Source organism: Panthera leo, chromosome A1 (assembly GCF_018350215.1).
Source record: "Panthera leo isolate Ple1 chromosome A1, P.leo_Ple1_pat1.1, whole genome shotgun sequence".
NCBI classification, from domain to species: domain Eukaryota; kingdom Metazoa; phylum Chordata; class Mammalia; order Carnivora; family Felidae; genus Panthera; species Panthera leo.
In genome coordinates, this window is record NC_056679.1 from 173,558,736 (window position 1) to 173,578,272 (window position 19,537).

The window sequence follows — 19,537 nt, forward strand, 5'->3', positions numbered from 1 at the left end:
CACTGCAAACCCAGCGCCGTTGTTACAGCTTTCAGGATGTCAGAACGCCGAGGGGTCCAGAGAGGGTCTGTGTCTTGCCCAGGGTCACACAACTTCCGCTGCCTGAGGATCACTAAGCTCGAATCGAGCTGGTGGGGTGGGGGCTTCGGGGCGGCAGTGTGGGCAGGACGGGGGTAGGAAGCTGGCCCTCTCAGTAGGGGAGAAATATAAGATGGAGGGAAAATGGGGAATTCGGTTGGACTCCTCTCCCTGGGTTTGCCAGGCGCCCGCACTCCTGCAGCCTCCGGTTTTCATCTCTGGACGATGTGATACTACCTGCTCCCACCTCTGCAGACCCTGGAAGTCACAGTGACCAGAAGTGCAGAGGGAAAGGAGTCAGAAAGGTGAGCCCTTTCCAACACCATACCCACAAAGCTCACACATTGAAGTGCAGACTCAGACTCAGAAAGTTGGGCGGGTACCGCGAAGATGCACACATAGAGCCACTATTGATTCATGGAGGTGCTCTCACCTCCGTTTTACACCTGGCCAAACGGAGCCTCAAAGAGGTGGTGACTTCCTCAAGCTCGAAGACCTAATAAGAGGCAGAGCCATGTTCCAAGCCCAGAGAGGCTGGCTTCACACGTATTTAACCATCAGTGTATGCCTGTCCTCCTCAGTAGCCTATAGTAGATGAATAACAGTGGTGCACACTAAGTGCTCAGTAAATGTCATCTGTCACTAGGGTCACTGTTCTGATTTTACAGGTAAGACTGAGGTGGAGAGAAGCCAAATAACTGATCCGAGTCAAAGCCAGAGCCCCAGATCCAGGAATACCTTTACAGACACCCCATCCTCCCCCCATGTCCACAAACACTTCTTTTTAGGGGAGCCAAAGCTTGGAGCTCAGATGTGAGGGCGACGTGTTCGGGCATGACCTGAGCAGAGAGGACTTGGCAGGGAGCCCATCAGTCCCCACCCTGGGTTGTGAGGCTCTGGGCTCAGATCTCTGATGCTCTGTGGTAGCTAGGAGGTCTGCATCCTGAGCCGGCTCTCCCAGGCTGTGCTGTGTGTCCTTGGGTGATCCCTCAATCTCTGTGTTCTGCAAACTCCACCTGGGAAGGCTATTGGGCCCTGTGTCTGGAGGAGGATTTGAGGGGTCCTAGAAGAAAGGAGTGGGGTGCTTTCTGACCCTGAGGGAGGAATGGAAGCAGCCAGCTGTCCAAGCTCTTGGCTGGCGGGGGGGGGGGGGGTCCCCCCCCTCCCCACTTCTTCCTGCCAAAGTGGAATCCCTCGCATCTCAAGAGGAGGCTTGGGGGTGGAAGCTGGAATGTAACATCCAGTGTTACACTAGGCACTAGGAGGCACTAGGATTTGAATCCTCTGCTGCTCATCCACCTTTGAGCCTCCATGGTCTACTCTTGCCTTTGGACATCTGTGCTTTTGACTGTTGAGCAACCTTTGCGGACTCTGCTTTGGCATTTGTATTGGTTCTGGTGTGAGATTAGAATGTGATCGCAGGTTTGCCCCTTGATGGCTGAGGCGTATCCCCTCACCCATTTCCTCATCTGCAAAACGCTGGCACCTAGCTCTTAGGTCATTGGGAGGACCAGTGAAAAGATGATTAGGATGGGACTTGCTTAGACTGTGCAGGAGACCCTAGAACTCTAATTTCTCCACAGAACCTCACTGCAGATGCTTGGGTTAAGAGTGAGCTGCTCCCACCTGTGGCTTCTGGAGCCCACTGGGCCCCACTTCCACAGATCTGAGGCAGGGAGAGGCACTTCCTGAGCCACTTTCCTCAGCTGTGAGATGAAAGCACAACCTGTCTTCAAGCGGGCAGGGGTGGAGTTGGGTGGAGTGATGAGAATGAGGCACACAGGTGTGCAGGCCACATCACCACATTGGGATTCCAGAGCAGAGGACCTGGGGGTTAACCTGAGGGGAGATTTCACAGGAAAACGGACTCGTGGCTTCTCTGGAAAATCTGGTAAAATTGAGCCTCCTTCCCACTTCCTCCAGCGTGATTCTGCATGTGCCCAGGAAGGTATTTCAGATCAGGAGGAGATGTGTTACTGGCCTCTGGCCGTGGGGGATCCCTGAGGGGCTGTGGGGATTTGCTGAGGGCCTCTCAGGGGAGTAAGAGGGTCAACATGAGAGAAGACAGGGCAGGGTTTTCCTGGCCCTGTAGCATCAGAAGTAAGAGTCAAGCCCAGAGCCCCTTCCTTGGGCATCCACCACCCAGTGTGAGCCAGCCCCTGCTGGGGTGGGGGAGCAGCCCCATGGAGATAGTTAATGTTGTCATGATGCAATGTGGTAGCAGTCTTGCTGTGTAATAAGGAAGCCAAAGCAGCTGAGTGCCAGAAGACAGGTCAGGGGGGTTCCGAGGAGGCAGTCTTTGAGCTGAACCTCAAAGGTTGAGCAGGATTTTGCCAGAGGTAAGGGGTGATAATGTTTTAAGTAGAATGTATAGTCAGAGGTTTAGTAGCTTTAAAGTCCATGACTTGGTTGTGGGTGAATGCTTTCTCAGGGTGGAGTGGCCTCACTGTTCTCAGCGTGGCCTTGGGCAAATCATTTCACTCCTTAGGCCTCGGATCCTCACCCATAAAATGAGGCCTTCCAATGAAGACTGGATGATAGTGTATTTAAAAATTCTGGATTCCCTTAGACCAGAGGGGATTATGGAGACATGCAGCAAAATGACTGACAGTGCTGTGTGTGAATTAAATGGTATGAAGTGAAGGTTAAGGTCAGGTCTAGGCCTGAGTTCAGAGATTAGGGAGTTCAGTACAAAATGGAGACCCCAGAGCTTCCTGTAAGAGGTGAGATGAGAACAGAGCCCCGAGGACAGAGAAGAATAGACTGATAGAAAGGAAGAGGGAGGGTATCTCAGGCAGGGAAGGTCAGCGGGTGCACCATCATGGTTGTGGGAGAAGGACTGGGGAGAGGTGAGCCTGAAAGGGTGGGGGAAGTTTGTTAATTATAGCCCAAAAGGCAGGCAGCAGGGAGCCATTGCAGGTTCTGTCCCTACAGAGGCAAGCAGGAGGGTGGTTTTAACAATGTAGCATCTTCCAATGAGGGAAAGATTTTCTAGTTGCTTTTACATAGTGGGGAAAAATAAAAGGTTGGGAGGGATATAGGAGAAGGGAGAGTTGATGATAAGGAAGTGGGTTAGAGAAAGGTATCACCGTGTACTTTCCCATTCATTCTCAAGCACGCCTAGTTTTAACTGATGGATAGAGTTTGGCAGGTAACATCTATAGTACTGCATCACGAACTTGATCTCCTGTGCTTAGGCATCTGCAAACCACCCCTGGGTACCATCTTCCTTGCGTTGCTGGCTGCACATCCACAATGCTGTAACAGATTGTTGCTGGTCTAAACAACACTTGGATAAGCATCTCTGTTCCCCAAACCTCCTTCTGGATTGTTTCCATTGGATACCTTTCCTGAAGGGAGATTTTCTGACTTTAAGGGAACTGATGTTTTAATCCCTTTTTTTTAAGTATGTTTTTTAAGTTTTTAATGTTTATTTTTGAGAGAGAGTGACACAGAGAGAGAGAATGTGAGCAGGGGAGGGGCAGACAGAGAGGAAGACAGAATTTGAAGCAGGTTCCAGGCTCTGAGCTGTCAGCACAGAGCCTGACGTGGGGCTCAAACTCAGACTGTGAGATCGTGACCTGAGCTGAAGTCAGACGCTTAACCGACTGAGCCACCCAGGCACCCCTGTTTTAATGTTTACAAGATTTAAAACATACCTTTACAGTAATTTTCTTCACGATTTTCTATAGGCTATATTGTACATGTTTTTTTCTCTTTCTTTATTGTTATTTTTTCATCATGAAGAGTGTACTCTTTAACCCACATACCCTATTTCACCCATCCCCCTCCCCAGATTGTACAGGGTTTTTTAAAAAGAGCAAATGTACACAAGCATATACAATACAAAGTCTGTCCTCCTGACCCCATACTCTCTTCCAGTTTTCCCTGAGGACAGTTGTTAGTTCCTGAATATCCTTCCAAAAATAGTCTATGGAGATATCATATATATCCAATTTCAGAAAAATTGATACATACTGTTACATTCTATTCAGGAAATTGCTTTCAATTTTTATTTTTAAATTTGAGATTATGAAGTACACCAAAGAAGCATAGAAAATGACACCACCACACCTCCAGTAGGCCAACACAAAGGTTTAACAAATATTAACGTTTTGCACTGGCATCTTGTTTAGGGCTGTCTTGCAGGTGGCCCTATGTCAGTGCAGCCCCATGCAGAAGAGTCCAGTTATTGGTTATTGCACACATCATTCTTTTCGGCCTGTGCCCAGCTCTGGGATAGAGTATTACTGACTTTTATTCTTAAATAATCGATGTGGAGGCAATACCCTACTTTGTATAATGTCTGCCCCAGTATTATTAGGCAAAGGAGAACGAAGCTCGGTTTTGGTTTTAATTCAAATATCTGTTCAGCCACACTTCCTAGCTGTGTGACCTGGGGTGAGTGACGCCCACCCCCCCTCCCCCGCCTTGATTCTCTTTACCCATCTGTAAAATGTCGTGGTCATCCCTCCGTCTCATCGCTGCTGGGAGAAGTACAGTGGGAAACTGAAGACACCACTGGGCTTAATTCCCCAATACCGTTAAAGCCCTCCGCTGGGGAGACTAAGCTCTGATAGCCACGCGCTGAAAGCACCCAGAGCTCCCGACAACTGCGGCTCAAGCTTCAAACTGTTCCCCGCCCCTTTCCCGGGCCACGCTGGGGGTGGGGCGGTTAAATGTCTCTGTGACGTCAGCGCAAGCAGGACCAATCACCCTGCCTCACAGGCGTTAGTTCGTTTGCCTGGGTTGCCCGCTATTGGTCCATTGGGCAATCCAGGCCCTCCCAGCTTTTTAAAGCTGCCGCGTAGTATAAACAAGGAGATGTAGGGCGGCCAGGCCATGATGTCATCGCGGCGCGGTAGCTCTTGGGGCTGACGTCATCTCCGGGGAGGTTGCCGACCCAAGGCTGTTAGAGCCTTCCTAACCCACTCGGGCTGGCTTAAGAGGCCGCTCCTGCCCCGTCGAAGGTCAGTCCCATTGCACTTCAGTGTCTCACGCGGCGCCCTGTCCCGGAAGAGAAGACCATGACACAGTAAGTCCGGGCTGCGGCTCTCCTAGCGGGACTCATTTCTCCGGCAGGGAAACTGAGCCTCAGAGGCGCGAATGGTTCGCGCGTTTGCATATCAAGTTCGAGTTGCAGCCGGTTGGCCTTGCCCAACCCGGGGTCTCCCATCTTTAGCTCAGGCCATGTGGCCCCGCCCCTTGCCTGTGGTGACTGCGGTCACTTTAAGTGCGAAGGTGGGGGCAAGAAGGAGGTTTTAAAAAAAATCTGGCCTCAAGATGGCGTCCTGTTAATCACGTGCCGAGTCGCCGCAAGTGATTGGCTCTCATGGCACCCGCGGGGCGGAGCTCTTGGCGGGGCTGCCGCGGGCAGCAGCCGGCTACTGTTTGCCGGAACCTCACGGCGCGCCCCCGCGAGCCCCCCTCCCGCCCAGCGCGCGACCCCGCCGCTTCGAATGTTGTGAATCAAATGTGGGGTTTGTTACATTCCGCTGCCGCCGCGGACAGTTCTTAAAGGGCCAGCGGCCCGCAGCTGCGCAAACCGGGCTGCGTCCTGCGCCGCCTCCCGCTCCCGGAGGGCCTGGGCTGAGGGAGGCAGACCGCGCGTGGGCCTCGCGAGGCAGACGCCGGCGGACCGACAACAAAGAAAGGGCCCCGGAAGGAGCTGTACTGCCCCCGGACCGGGGGGTGGGGAGGGGAGCACATTGTTCCGCAGGGCGGGGGCTCTTAAAGGGTCCAGGCAGCCCCCCCTCCCCTCTGCCCAGCTTGGCCGTCCTAGATCGGGAACAAAGGAGCCAACGTGTGGCCTGGCGGCCGAAGGTGAGTAGGGGCCAGAGCCCCAACTCCCTATTTCCGCATCCCTGGAACTCCTTCCTCTCTCCCCTGGGGCTGGGGGCTGTGGTGTAGCTGGCTCTGCAGGGGTTAATCACGGGCGGTCCGGAGGGGGACGGCGAGACCTCTAGAATCAAGGAGGATTACCACCACCACCTCCCCCTCCCGCAACCTCCCAAGGCCAGGTCGAGTCTCCCTTCTCCGGAGACTGAGTGTTGCGGTTGGAGAGGAAGGAGCCGCCCCCTCCCCCTGCCACCGCCACTTCCTTTGTTGTTGCTTTTGTCTCACGCCGAGCACATGGTCCGGGATCCTCGGCTCTTAAAGTCACAGCGCGCTGGCCCCAACGCCGCAGTCTGGCCTCCCGCCCCCCCCATGCCCTTCCGAGCACGGCACAAAGGAGTGAGAGGAGGACGTGGGAGACCCCTCTTCGGGCGGGTGTCTACATCTCGGGCCCCACTATCCCCGGGTAAGGGAGGCTGAGTAAGCTCCCCAGAGCCCCGCAACCCGCATCGAGTTCGCGTTGAGGAGGGGCCGGCCCCTCAGAACACTGGTTTCCCCTGCCCGCTAATGTGACCACCTGGTTTCTTGCGTCTTGTTTCTTCTGGCTTTATTTGGGCATTCTAAGAAGGGGAGATTTCCACCCCCATTTCACAGCTGTGACAACTGAGGCTCATGGAAGCAGAGAGATTTCCTTGATCAAGGTCATCTAGGGAACCTGGGCTGGCCAAGGATTCCTAGCCAGGAGCCTGATGGTCCTGCCCTCAGCTACCTCCAGGCAGCACATGTTGGGGAGCTCTGCTTGCCCACCAGGCAGTGGTGGCCTAGCCTGCCCCTTGGGGTGGAGGCGGCTTCTCATCCTGCCTGAGTCTACTCATGCTCAGAGGCTGGCTTTGCTTAACAGCAAAACAGCCCTTGTTCCTGCAAACATCACCCAGGGGCAAATGACTTGGCTGGGGCTCCCTAGACTAGGATTGGGATGGCTGTTTGGGGCCCTGGAAGTAGGGATTTGGCTACCTCCTGGGGGAGAGGGATGGATGCAAAGTGTGGTTCCTGTTTCCAGGCAAGATTGGATTTAGGGATGGGACTCTCAAGACCCATTTGCCCAGACCTTAAGAGAGCACAGCACAGGACTATGGAAGGGCAGAGGAATTGATGAGGGTGGTTACCTGGCCACCCTTGCTGTTTGACCTTGAGCAAGTTGATAGCTCCATCTCTGGGCCTCACTTGCGTCACCACAATAGTGTTAGTCATGGGTGCCTGAAACAGAAAACTCTTGAGATCCCCTTTAGGGACTGGAAAAAGAGACTTGGGATAAGGTGGTTATTGGGGATACTGATGCTAATGAGAGAGTCAGGAGGTGGGGGCCTAGAGGGCTAGCCAGGCAAGACTAGTTCTGTTTCTCTGGCTTTGTGAGCTAGAGTAAGTTACTTCCTTTCTCCATGTCTCAGTTTCCTCAACTGTGAAGTGGGTGTGTCCCCTCTGTACAACTTGTGTTCTTGGTAGGACTTCCAAGAACCAGGTGCCCCTCACTTGCCAGCTGGAGTTTTCCCCTAGGGAGGCACATTTCCCAGCTAGCACTTAGAGCGCTTGAAGTGGCATCTCATTTTTGCTTGTGAGCCAGAGTCAGCTAGGAGGTCAGCCTATCTTAATTTCTGATAGTGATCATTCACACCTGAGCTTTGAAAATCACCTCTGCCCTTGAGCAGTCCTTGCCAGTCCATTGGGAAGTGGTTATTGGTCTGTTCCTATTTTATAGGTGAAGGAGCTGAGGCTCAGAGAGGGGAAGCGATGTGTCCAAGACTCTGGCCAGAAGTTGGGGTATCATGTGTAAGAATGCAAGGGTTGATGCTTTCACCTTCGGCACCATCATCTACAGCTGGAGGCCCTTCTGTCTGCTGATCTGGTTTCTCAGCTCCTTGCCACTTAACCTTTCCTGAGGAATGGGTGTTTTTGAAGGGGCTGGCCACAGAGAAGATTCCCATGTACCTGGGCCTCTGTGGCATCCACACCCCCCAGAGTTCAGCAGGGCAGCCTGGCACAAGAGAAACCATTGAAGCCACTGCCTGGATCGTGTCCCAGTGCACTCACAACTCTGGCTGACAGGCCTTGGACCTCACCTCTCTGAGCCTCAGTGTCCTTATGAGGGTTGCTATGAGGACTCAAGATGACACATGCGAGGTGTCATAGTTATTATTGTTAATATTCCTCATCAATAGGACTGTGGGCTCCCAGGATCTCTGAGGTCCATTAGAGCACAGGTTCCCAAACCTGGCTGTGTTGTAGAAACTGCTTGTGAATTTGATAGAAAATATAGGTGTCCTTGTTCCCCAGCCTCCAAAGATTCTGATCCAGAAGGTCTGGAGTGGCCTAGGAGTTTATTGTTTCAGATATTTGGGGGGTTTACTCTGAGTCTCTCTTGGCCTTTGTTTGCTAGGCTGGATTGTCAGCAAGAATCTGGAAGGCTGTGTGTGTAAGGATGTGCCCTTGGCCCACACCAGGGGTTACAAACCTAGTTACCTATGGTGGGCAGGTAGGGAATGGGCATGGAGTGGCCTGGGGGAAAAGTTCATGCATGCTCTGAGTGAGGGCGCCAAGCAGAAATGAGGGCCTAATGGGGCCAGATTGTCTCCTTTTTTTTTTTTTCTTTCAGGGAAGGCCAGATTTTTATATAATCTCCCAATTGAAAAAAGATTTTTAATGTTTATTTTTGAGGGGTGGGGAGGGGCAGAGAAAGAGGGAGACACAGAATCCAAAGCAGGCTCCAGGCTCTGATCTGTCAGCACAAAGCCCAACATGGGGCTCGAACTCACTAACTGTGAGATCATGACTTGAGCCAAAGTTGGACACTTAACCGACTGAGTCACCCAGGCACCCCTGTAATCTCCCAATTTTTAATCATGGACACCAACTTCATTGTTGGTAGACTGTGGCCTTGGACCTGTGTGATTGGCTTTCTAGTGTACATTTCCCAGATCAGTGCTGAACACAAGCTGGTCACTGGGCCCTGCCTGCCTTTCTGCCAAGTGCCAGAACTCAAGTTAGATGGGAGAAGTGTGAATTACAGCTCTTAACACTTCCTGGCTGTGGCCTTGGCCAGGTGCTGCCCTAGCAAGTGAAGAGTTTCCTCTGCAGGCTGGTTTTTTGAGATTTAGGGCCCAGGCTTGTAAAGCTTAGCACAGAGGAAATGTTCTTGCCACTGTTGGCAGGAAAAAACAAAATGTTGAGGGTGTTGTGTTGGTACACTGGCTCCCAAGCTGTGTCAGGGAGGCAACACTGAAAGCTGGGTATCAGAGAACTCACCACAACCCTGGGTATCAGAGATGCATAGGAGTTTTGTCAGATGGAGAAGGGGTGGCTAGAGGGGGCCTTCCTGTGGCAGGAACAGCAAAGGGCTGGTCCTATTTGATGCAACCTTTGGCTTTGCAGGGCCTGATAGGTTCTAGCATTCTCTCTGCCAGGGCCTCATCCCAGTGTCTGGAGTAAATAAATTGTGGCCCTGCAGCTTATCCCACTTGGACCCCCAACTCCTACCCGAGAGGAGACCTGCCCCACCCCTTTTCCTCCCAACTTCCTCCTTTAGGTTCTCAGTTCCCCTTTTTTCTCAGCAAGCCCCACCTCCACTTGAGGGCTGTGTTATGCCCCCAGAGCAAGGGCTTGGCTGTATGCCAGACCCACCCATCCACCAGTGGCCACTTCCTTCATCACCTCCTGTGAAGCCCTTGGGCTGGACCCCTCCCTGCTGGCAGCAGGGTACAGTGAGAGGCTTGTGGCCAGCTCACCTCCCAGCTTTGAACACTTGGACAAGTCTCTTCCTCTCTGTGAGCCTCAGTCTTCTCTTTCTTGAAATGGAGCTGACAGTGCCTTCCTTAAAGAGTAAATAAAGTCACATGTGGGTAGACACTGCGGGAGCTGGTTATGGAAAGATAGAAAACTAACTTGAATTTGGAGCCCCTGAGGGCAGGAACCAGGTCAGAACCTCTTACCTGGCAATACTGGAAAGAGAAAGCCTGATTGGAATTGACCCCGAGCCACCCCAGTAGAAGGGAGGAAGCTGGAGTGCCCTCCCAGGAACCCCAGCTTCCTGGAGATTGAAGTTGTAGACCTCCACACCAGGACAAGGTGCCCTGGGAACCCTACTGTGAGGGAACCATGCTGGCCAGCCCTCTGAACTCACCATAACCCTGAATGGGAACTTGACCCCATTTCATAGAGCAGGAAACTGAGGCCTGGGCTCCCTGTCCCTGATCTGTCATCCCTAAACCCCAGTGCCAAGAAGGCCAGACCCAGACAGAGTACACACTACACGTGGAGCACAGGGTGTGATGGACATCTGTGGCCCCTGGAATTGGACTCCTGATATTTGATTCTGTCTCTGCAGTCCCTAATGGGGCAAGTGACTGGACTTCTTTGTGCCTCAGTTTGTTTATCTGTTTGCCTCCTAGGGTTGTGAGCCCTGGCCCAGCCCCTCTAGCCCTGTGCCACCCCTGATGCGACCATGGGCTCTGGCAGTGACTAGGTGGCCACCCTCTGCCCCTGTGGGTCAGCGGCAATTCTCTGTAGGACCCAGCAGTACCCCGGGCCAGCTCCGGGGAAGGTAGGAAGGAACCTCCTAGTCCTGCAGAGCCTAGAGCCCCTGGTGCTGGGGCTGTCAGCTTGGGTTGGGGAATAGGGGCTGGGAGGGTGGGGCATAGGGCCCTGAGCTTTCTTCCTTCCCCAGTGGGTAGTGACCTTGGCTTCTCTCCATGCTCTCTGAATGAGTGGCTCCCCTCAGTCCTACTGGGGCCTCCTCTCTGTGGTGCAGCCCCAGCCGCGAGGGCCCCCTGGCCAGCCTGCCTGCCCAGGATGAGCACTTACCCTCCCAGCAGCCACCGTCCCGACCACACCTCCCTGTAGAGGAGCACCGAGCCTCGGCTCCTGCCGGCAGGAGCCCCCGAATGCTGCACCCAGCCTCTCAACAGAGCCCGTTCATGGTTGATCTCCACGAGCAGGTAGGCAGAACACCCTTCACCTGTTTCCCCACCCTGCGGGCCCCTCCCTACCAGTCTCTAGCAAACCTGTCTGAGGACCAGAGATAGTGGAGCCCTGATTGCACTTTCCTTAACTCATTGCATGTTCAGTGAGGCATTATTAGCCCTGTTTTACAGGCTGGTAAATCGAGGCCCAGAGAAGGAAAGGGCCGCCTTTGGGACTACACAGTGGATGAGTGGTTGAGCTGGAAGCCCCTCCCAGGTTTCCCAGAGGGTTCTCTCTGCCCTTTAGGGCTTGGGGCAGGGGGACAGCCAGGTCTGTACCTAGGTAGGACCCCACTAGAGAAGGGAAGGGAGCTGGTCCAGCAGGGTTTTCTCATTTAGGGGCAGCAGCATGGCCAGGTTTCCTCCCTACAGTTCTTGGGTTTTCTGTCCACCCACAGGTGCACCAGGGACCTGTCCCTCTGTCCTACACAGTCACCACAGTGACGACCCAAGGCTTCCCCTTGCCTACAGGCCAACACATCCCTGGCTGCAGTGCCCAGCAGCTCCCAGCATGCTCCGTGATGTTCAGCGGGCAGCACTACCCCCTCTGCTGCCTCCCACCCCCGGTGAGTGAGTGCTTTCACCTCCTACCCCACTACTACCTGAAAGCCCCAGACACAGGCCAGCAGTAGAAGCAAGCCAAGTTTATGATAGCCATCAAGGCTATCAGAGCATCTGCCCAGTTCCAGGCCCCAACACTGTTCAGTAAAGCATGTGTGCGCTCATGTACAGTTAGCACCTGGGGTTTAGGGACCTTCCTGCACCCCAGTACCTGCCTTTTGGTTTGGAATTGTTAACTAAGGGCCTTAAGAGTGTAGTGTCCTGCCTAAGTGGCCTCTAGCAGGGATGGGATGGTCCACAGGGCTTCTGTGGGGACCTCTCAATGAATGGAATGGCTCCTGGTTCTCAGCACAAGCATAGCCCCAACCCAGAGCCTAGAAGAACATTCTACAGTACACCCCCCACACCCCCTCTCTTGGCAGCTGATCCAGGCGTGTACCATGCAGCAGCTCCCTGTGCCCTATCAGGCCTACCCCCACCTCATCTCCAGTGACCACTACATCCTGCACCCCCCACCGCCAGCCCCACACCCCCAGCCTGCCCACATGGCACCTCTTGGGCAGTTTGTATCGCTGCAGGCCCAGCATCCACGTATGGTGAGTCTGGGCGATGGGTTTGATGCTATAGGGCATGGTATGGGGGGCGGGGCTTCCCTTGTTGCTGACTCTGGCTGACCCACCCTTGCCTCTTCCAGCCCCTGCAGCGGCTTGACAATGATGTGGACCTGCGGGGGGACCAGCATCCCCTGGGGAGCTTCACCTACTCCACCTCTGCCCCAGGCCCAGCCCTGTCCCCATCTATGCCCCTGCACTACCTGCCCCATGATCCACTGCACCAGGAGCTGTCCTTTGGTGTGGTAAGTAGCACCCCCACCCAGACTCTAGGGCGATCAGGAGACAGGCCCACTGGTCTGATCTGCACCTGGCACCCCTCTCACAGCCATATTCCCACATGATGCCTCGGAGACTGAGCACCCAGAGATACCGCCTGCAACAGCCGCTGCCCCCGCCACCCCCACCGCCACCCCCGCCACCGTATTACCCCAGCTTCCTGCCCTACTTCCTGTAAGTACCAGCACATCTGCCCCAGAGCCCTGGTGCTCTGGTCTCCTGGGGCCTCCAGTTGTTGGACCCAAACATAGCCCCAGGAGGTACCCAGGACCTCTGAAGCCATCTGGCATTCCCACTAAACCACACATACTCTCAGCACCCACCAGCTGGGTTCCTTGCTCTCCTATAATGTCCTGGGACAAACACTGGAGCCCTGGTGTGAATGGTGCAGAGCTCTGGGCTTTGTTTCACGGAGGGAGTCGGGAGCAGCTCTGCACCCCCTACACCTACTGACCTTGACCCTGGGTCCCCACACCTGTCTCCCCTAGCTCGATGCTGCCAATGTCACCAACAGCAATGGGGCCCACCATCAGCCTGGATCTCGACGTGGATGATGTGGAGATGGAGAACTATGAGGTCCCGTGGAGCACTGTCCTGGGAGGTAGGAGCTTGGGGGACCTCTGGCCTTGAGCACTAATGACCCTACCCTCCTGTCTGTATCCAGGCCCTCCTGAATCTGGCAGAGCGGCTAGGAGATGCGAAGCCCCGAGGCCTCACCAAAGCGGACATCGAGCAGCTCCCATCGTACCGCTTTAACCCAGACAGCCATCAGTCAGAGCAGACACTGTGAGTACTGTGCCCCTGTCTCCTCCAGGGGGACCCCTTCCTCCAGGGGACTTTGTGCTATGTAGTGAGCCTCCCTCTGCTGTTAGTGTGGAAGTAACACTCAGTGCCCTCCTTCTAGATGTGTTGTCTGCTTCAGTGACTTCGAGGCACGGCAGCTGCTCCGAGTCCTCCCCTGCAACCACGAGTTCCACACCAAGTGTGTCGATAAGTGGTTAAAGGTAACGCAGCCCGGGCCAGATCCTGGGTATTCCTCATGTGGTGAGGGAGGTGGGTGGACCTTGGAGGGTTTCCCCCCTTATCCTTGTCATCACCCAGAAGTTGAGGCTCTGTTCAGGGGTCAAGTCCCAGAAGTAGAATAGACCCAGCTGAGGTGGGGGACAGGCAAGAGTGGAGCCTGATGTGTGCCTGCTCCCCCAGGCCAACCGGACGTGTCCCATTTGCCGGGCCGACGCCTCCGAGGTGCCCAGGGAGGCTGAGTGAGGCCCACAGCTGCCCAGGATAACCCTGCCCGAAGCTCTGGAAGCTCGGGTTGGGGGGACCTGGGGAGGACGGGGAGGGAGTGGCCCAGGCCTGCCCCGTCATTCCCACCTGCATCTCCAGAGCTGGTGCCAGGGTCAGCCCCGAGAGAAGCCCCTGCAATAAGCCCCTGCATTTGCCAAGCTCCAAAGACTCCTGCCCCGATATGCCTGCCAGTCTGCCCACCACGGAGCTGCCTGAGTGTCTCTAACTCAGTCTTCCTCCTGTTTGCCCTCAAGTCCGTCTCCTTTACCTGCCAGCCCTGGGAGCCAGGAGTCCATCCCCCACCCCAGTGCAGCTGGGGGAGATCCTCAGCCCCAGGGTGGGCAAAGGGAGCTCCATCCTGGGTTGCCTGGTCTCTTGCACTGAAATGGTGTGCCGTCTGACTGGGTGGCACTGACAGGTGTGTGGACAGATGGTGGCATGAGGCCATTTCCTGAGCGCCCCAGGCCTGGGTCCTCCTGCCTTGATCCCAGACAGATTCAGGCAGCCAGCCCCATGCAGGCTGCTGTGAGGGGTGGGTCTGGCTCCCTCAAGGACTGTCACCCCAGTCACAACATTCCAGCCCCACCCCCCAGGCTGGAGGGCATCAGAGCCAGCCTCCTGAGCAGGTGGGAGACAGGCTCTGAGCTGAGGTGGCATGTATCTTGAGGGGGCCTGGGCCATGCAGGGGAGAGTGACCTCCTGTGTTCTTCGTGGCCACCCCTCCCTGGCATTGATGGGGGCCAGACCCATGCCCAATCTCCCCTCTCTGTTGTTTTGCATGAACGTGAGGAGCAGTTTTTATTTATTCATTTGGCCCAAAATCGCGTGTAGGATTTGGGGGTGTGGATTTTTAAACAATTTATTTTCTTTTGGTTTAATGGGGGGATACAGGGACCAACCAGGACCAAGTGCCCAGGGGGCCGGGAATGGTCTGGTGGTGCCGCCTGGTCTGCATGCATGCGTGCGGCTGGGGCTGGGCTGGGCGGCTGGCGGTCACGGGTGGGGTTGGGGGGTGGTCTGTGCTCAGCTGATAACTGCCATGCACTGTACTGCACACATCCCCAGAGCCTACCGGGACCGTACGCTTTTCAGGGCATTTCTCCCTCCAGCCAGGGCCCATCTCCCATCTGACTGGGCGAGTCTCCTCCTAGGAAGTCCCAGGAGGACAGGGACCAGGGAGGGCGTGGATCCCACCTCCAGGGGCCCCCTCCCAGCCTGAGCCCTGCCCTCCAAGGTCTGGAGGAGGCCCCCTGTAGGGTCTGGCTGAGCTCCCACCTTCTCCCTCCCTGGTCCCGTTCCTTTCCTGTCCTACCCCTAGCTGGGGTTGCTGCCCCTGAACGAACCGCGTGTGGGGCCGGCACATCCTAGCAGGCAGCCCCTGGCGCCTGCTGCCTCAGGGATGCTCCAACCACCCTCGTTCTCCCCGCAGCGGCCCTGGCTCCCTGCGTCCCCTCAGCCTGCCATGGGGCCCCATCAGCCTGGCCCCACCCCCGTGGAGAACCCAAAGTCTTACTGTATATAACTCCAGGTGACGTTTCTATATTTATAGCAGTGTTGAAACCCCACGTGTTTTACACAGAGAACCACCCTCTCCAAACCCCCCCTCCCTTTCCCACCCCAACAAAAGGTTTTCAGAATCCTTAAGGTTCCTGGGGCAGGCGGAAACAGGCTCTCGGATTGTGTGTCGGCTGCAGCAATGATTCCAACGAGCAGCTATGGGGGGGGAACACAACATTAAAAAAAAAAAAATCATTAAAAAAAGATTTATAAACAATTATTTAGGATGTTTGTGATTTGCCGACCTTGCTATAGATGCCATGTTACCAATGATTTCCTGTGGTGGGGGCTTGTCATTGTTTACTCTTTTATTTACCAACTTCTGGCCTAGGCATGACAGTGGGCACCATCCCCCAGCCCTGGCTGGGCCCAGCACCTGTGTTCTGTGTTAGAAAGGTTTTATATATATATATATATACATATATATATATATACATATATATAAAAATATATGTAATTGGGGGGCCCTGTTCCTTGCACATTTTACAGTTACCTCATTTTTCCCATGTATGTATTTGAGAAAATGCTAATATATAGAGAAAAAAATGGTTCTTAAAGCTTAAATGTGTGGTTTTTTCCATTCCATTGGATTCACATTGGTTTGTAGCATTTAACATAACTAGTATGTTGTATTATATATATGTGTATACTGATTGAAATTTTTAACAGATTTGTACTTTTTTTAAAATGAAAGTTGCTAGTTCTGCTTGACCAAGTAGTGCAATCATTATTTTTTTTAATATTGTTGCTGATTTCAGAGGGATATTCACTAATAAATGTATGATGTATATCAAGTATTGCCCAAGCTGCCTTTGGCTACCTGTGTTCTTTTGGTGGGAAGTGGGGGTAATAATGTCGGTCTGAGAGTGGGTAGGGGATAGGGATAAGGTGGGCAGAAAAGACTGTTCTGTGCTGTGGCACCTTGGGGGTACCTCCTGATCAAGAAGGTCTGCCAAGCCAGGTTAGTGATGACATTGTGGGCCATCTGCTTCACACTCAAATTAGGCAGGATTCTGTTGACAAGTGGCAGAATTCCATCTAACTGGTTAAGGCACTTGTTGGTCTGTCATTTAAATTTTGGAGGTAGGTTCTGCCTCAAGCATGACTGAATCGGGCTCAGGCATAGTATAAGGAACCAAGACCTCCCCTCATTTTACAAGTTTGTTTTGAAGGAGCTGTTTCTGTGTGGTAGTTCTTGGTAGCTCTAGCTCCATTTCTTCTAGTTTAGCATAATTCCAGGGGAAAACCATTTTCCCCAAAATATTCTAATGGGATGGAGTCATTAGACGCAACTTGAATTATGAGTGCATCCCTGAGCCATTCGCTACCGTCTCAGGGAGCTACAACAGCATGATTGGCCTGGCTTGCATTACATACTCTCCCACCCACAGGCCCTACTCGGACTACGTGGACTTGAGTCCCTCATCCTCAGGCTCAGTGGGGACAAGGGGCTTGAGAACCACCCAAGAGACCAGGTTGGTAATGCAGTTGCATTCCTCTTACCCGTGATGGTGTATGGTGCTGCAGGGTTATCAGCTGACTTGTTAGCATGTCAAAGCAACATGGTCTGGAGCAGGAACAGTGGGCTGGGGTCAGGAGACCCAGGATCTGGTATCTGTGTGATGCCACTATCTGTAGCCTTGGTCAGGTCACTTTCCTTTCAGCTTCTGGATCATCTGCAAAATAAGGGACAATCAGTTGAGTGGTTCCCTATGTCCATTTCAGAAAATGTGCTATGGGAGTGTGTGTGTGTGTGTGTGTGTGTGGCAGTGGGGGGGGGGGGTTGGTTAAGAAGGGCTCTGTGGTTAAATAAGTTTGGGAAATTCCACACTAAAGGGTAACAGGAGCCTATATTGCAGGGCTTCTCTGAGCCTTGGCTATGCTGATGTGTTATAAGCTTCCAGGAAGTACTTCCTATGAGCAGTACTTCCTACATTTAGCTTGTTTGGCTACGGGCAATGTTCAAGTTGCATTTGCTGGAGTACACTGGGAAGTGCTGGACTAGACCAGTGGTAGCAACTGAGTTCCCAGGGCCCTAGTCTGAAGTCTAGGGAAGTTGCTAGACTTTTTTCAATATTTCAAAAAACCTGTGGGGGAAAAAATAAAAACATGAACTTACCAGTTGATGCAAAAAAAATCAAAACAAAAAAAAAAAAAAAACACCAAAATTCAACAGTTATCATGATAAAAAAAAAAAAAAAAAAAAAAAAAAACAAAAAAAAAAACAACTCAGCAAGCTAGAAATAGAAGGTAATTTCAATGGGATAAATAACATATACAAAAAACCCAACAGCTAACCATATGTAATGGTGTGAAAGACTAGGTGCTTCCCCCTTGAGGTCAGGACTAGGCAAGGTTATCCACTCTTCACTACTTGTACTCAACATCATACAGAAAGTCCTAGCCAGCACACTGAGATATGGCAAGAAAAAGGAAATAATATTAAGCCTACAGATTGAAAAGAAAATTGTCCCTGTTTGGAAATTTGATAACCTATAAATTATCAAGATCTCATGGAGATTTTAAAAATCCCAAGGAATATACAAAAAAACTAGAAATGAATTCATCAAGTCATAGATTACAAGATGAATATACAAGAATTATATTCTACATAGTAACAATGAACACATGAGAATCAAAATTTGCAACACAATAGTACTATATAATCACTCAAGAGATATGAAACATACATCTAACAAAACGTGTTATGAGATTTATATGTTGAAAATTACAAAACACTAGATGAAAGAAATCAAAGATCTACATAAATAGAGAAACATGTCATGTTCTTGGATTAGAAGACTTGGCAGTAGGAAGGATACTATTTCTTCCCATATTAACCTGTGAGTTTAATGCAATTCCTATCAAAATTCTGGCAGTTTGTTTTGAGATAGACATTCTTACTTCAACATGCATATGAAAAGGCAAAGAAATAAGTAGCAAAGACAACCTTGAAAAAACAAGAATAAAGTGAGAAGAATCACTCTACCTGATTTGAAGAGTTACTGAAGAGCCACATTAAAGCAATATGGTAGAGGGATAAACAAGTAGATCAATGGGACAGAATAAAGATCCTTGGAACAGACCCTGTACAAGTATGACCAACTAATTTTTGAGCATTCAATGAAGGATAGTCTTTTCAACAAATACTACTGGAATAGCTGAACATCCATAAAAAATAAAAAAGAATCTTGCCTTAAGTCACAACACAAAAATGAACTGAAAATGGATCATTGATTTAAAGGTAAAACATAAAGCTAGAAAACTTTTACAAGACAAGTGAAAATCTTCACTACGACCTAGGGCTTGGTGAAGAGATCTTAGACATGACACCAAACACAATACATGAAAGGAGGAAAAAATGATAAATTGGACTTTACCAGAAATTAAATGCTTAATTTACAAGTAACATATCTGAAAAATGACTCATGTCAGATATATAAAGAACTTTTAAAACTCAAGACAATCCAATTAGAACATGGGCAAAAGACATGAAAGGACACATTGAGCAGAGGATATTTCATTTGTTCAACATCATAAGCTATTAGGGAAATGCAAATTCAACTACAATAAGATCATTACACACCTGTAAAAACAACAAAAATAATAAATAGTGACAATATCGAATTCTGGTAAGGATGCAGGGAAATTGGATTTCTCATACATTGCTCTCATACAGCCACTCGAATATAGTTTGGCAAGTTTTGTTTTTTTTTTTAACATTTATTTTGATACAATCTATCATAAGTAAATAGAGGTTCCACTCTGCCACAGATGCATCTGTGAAGAGCCCTGTGCCATTCAACTGATGATCATCTAAATAGTGTCTCATCTTTTTATCTCAGTCACAGCACATACCTTCCATGTTATTTCTGTCCATTAATTGCTTCCAAATCCAGATGACCAATATAGTTCCTTATCCCTTAAGAAAGCTCAACATGATTGGTTCAGGCATTCCAGGATTTGCACCCCCTTAAATTGCAGGTAAATCATGAGAGGAATAACACTCCAGTGGGTGGCAAATTGGCTACCCTTGAAGAGCTATGCAGCCCCTGCTTGGCCTCTTTGCTCAGCTTCACCATGGCAACAGCCTGGCAGTTTCCTATAAAACTAAACATATACTTACTAAATGACCCAGCACTCCTGGGCATTTATCCCAGAAAAATGAAAACATGTCCACACAAAAGCACGTACACAAATGTTCACAGCTGCTTTCTTCGTAATAGGGGAACAACTTAAATATCCTTCGATGAGCAAATGGTTGAATTATGACCCATCCAGATCATGGAATACTACTTAGCAATAAAAGAAAGAAAC

The 19,537-nt window shown here is 51.5% G+C and overlaps 1 protein-coding gene and 1 pseudogene across 12 annotated transcripts; one reads left to right on the forward strand and one right to left on the reverse strand.

The window, feature by feature from the left end:
* Positions 1-262: 262 nt before the first annotated feature.
* Positions 263-16,025, forward strand: RNF44 (ring finger protein 44). Of its 12 annotated transcripts, none has more exons than XM_042945892.1 (11): positions 263-383; positions 10,356-10,507; positions 10,685-10,901; positions 11,324-11,491; positions 11,909-12,082; positions 12,181-12,342; positions 12,426-12,550; positions 12,865-12,952; positions 13,041-13,162; positions 13,281-13,380; positions 15,093-16,025. In XM_042945892.1, the coding sequence occupies exons 2-11, from the start codon at positions 10,401-10,403 to the stop codon at positions 15,183-15,185; spliced, it is 1,356 nt and encodes a 451-aa protein (XP_042801826.1). In that variant the 5' UTR covers positions 263-383; positions 10,356-10,400; the 3' UTR covers positions 15,186-16,025. The 12 variants fall into 12 exon arrangements, with proteins under 12 accessions (XP_042801826.1, XP_042801799.1, XP_042801842.1 ...); XM_042945865.1 differs by lacking the exon at positions 263-383 and adding an exon at positions 4,821-5,113; XM_042945908.1 differs by lacking the exon at positions 263-383 and adding an exon at positions 4,821-5,113 and having other exon boundaries at positions 10,715-10,901.
* Positions 16,026-18,920: 2,895 nt separating this feature from the next.
* LOC122224341 lies at positions 18,921-19,537 on the reverse strand (annotated as a pseudogene).

Coding starts and splice junctions, on each gene's coding strand:
- RNF44 (XM_042945892.1), top strand. CDS start 10,401: ATGCGACCATGGGCTCTGGCAGTGACTAGGTGGCCACCCTCTGCCCCT. Junction 12,083..12,180: donor AGGCCCAGCATCCACGTATG/GTGAGTCTGGGC, acceptor TGCCTCTTCCAG/CCCCTGCAGCGGCTTGACAA. Junction 12,551..12,864: donor AGCTTCCTGCCCTACTTCCT/GTAAGTACCAGC, acceptor TGTCTCCCCTAG/CTCGATGCTGCCAATGTCAC.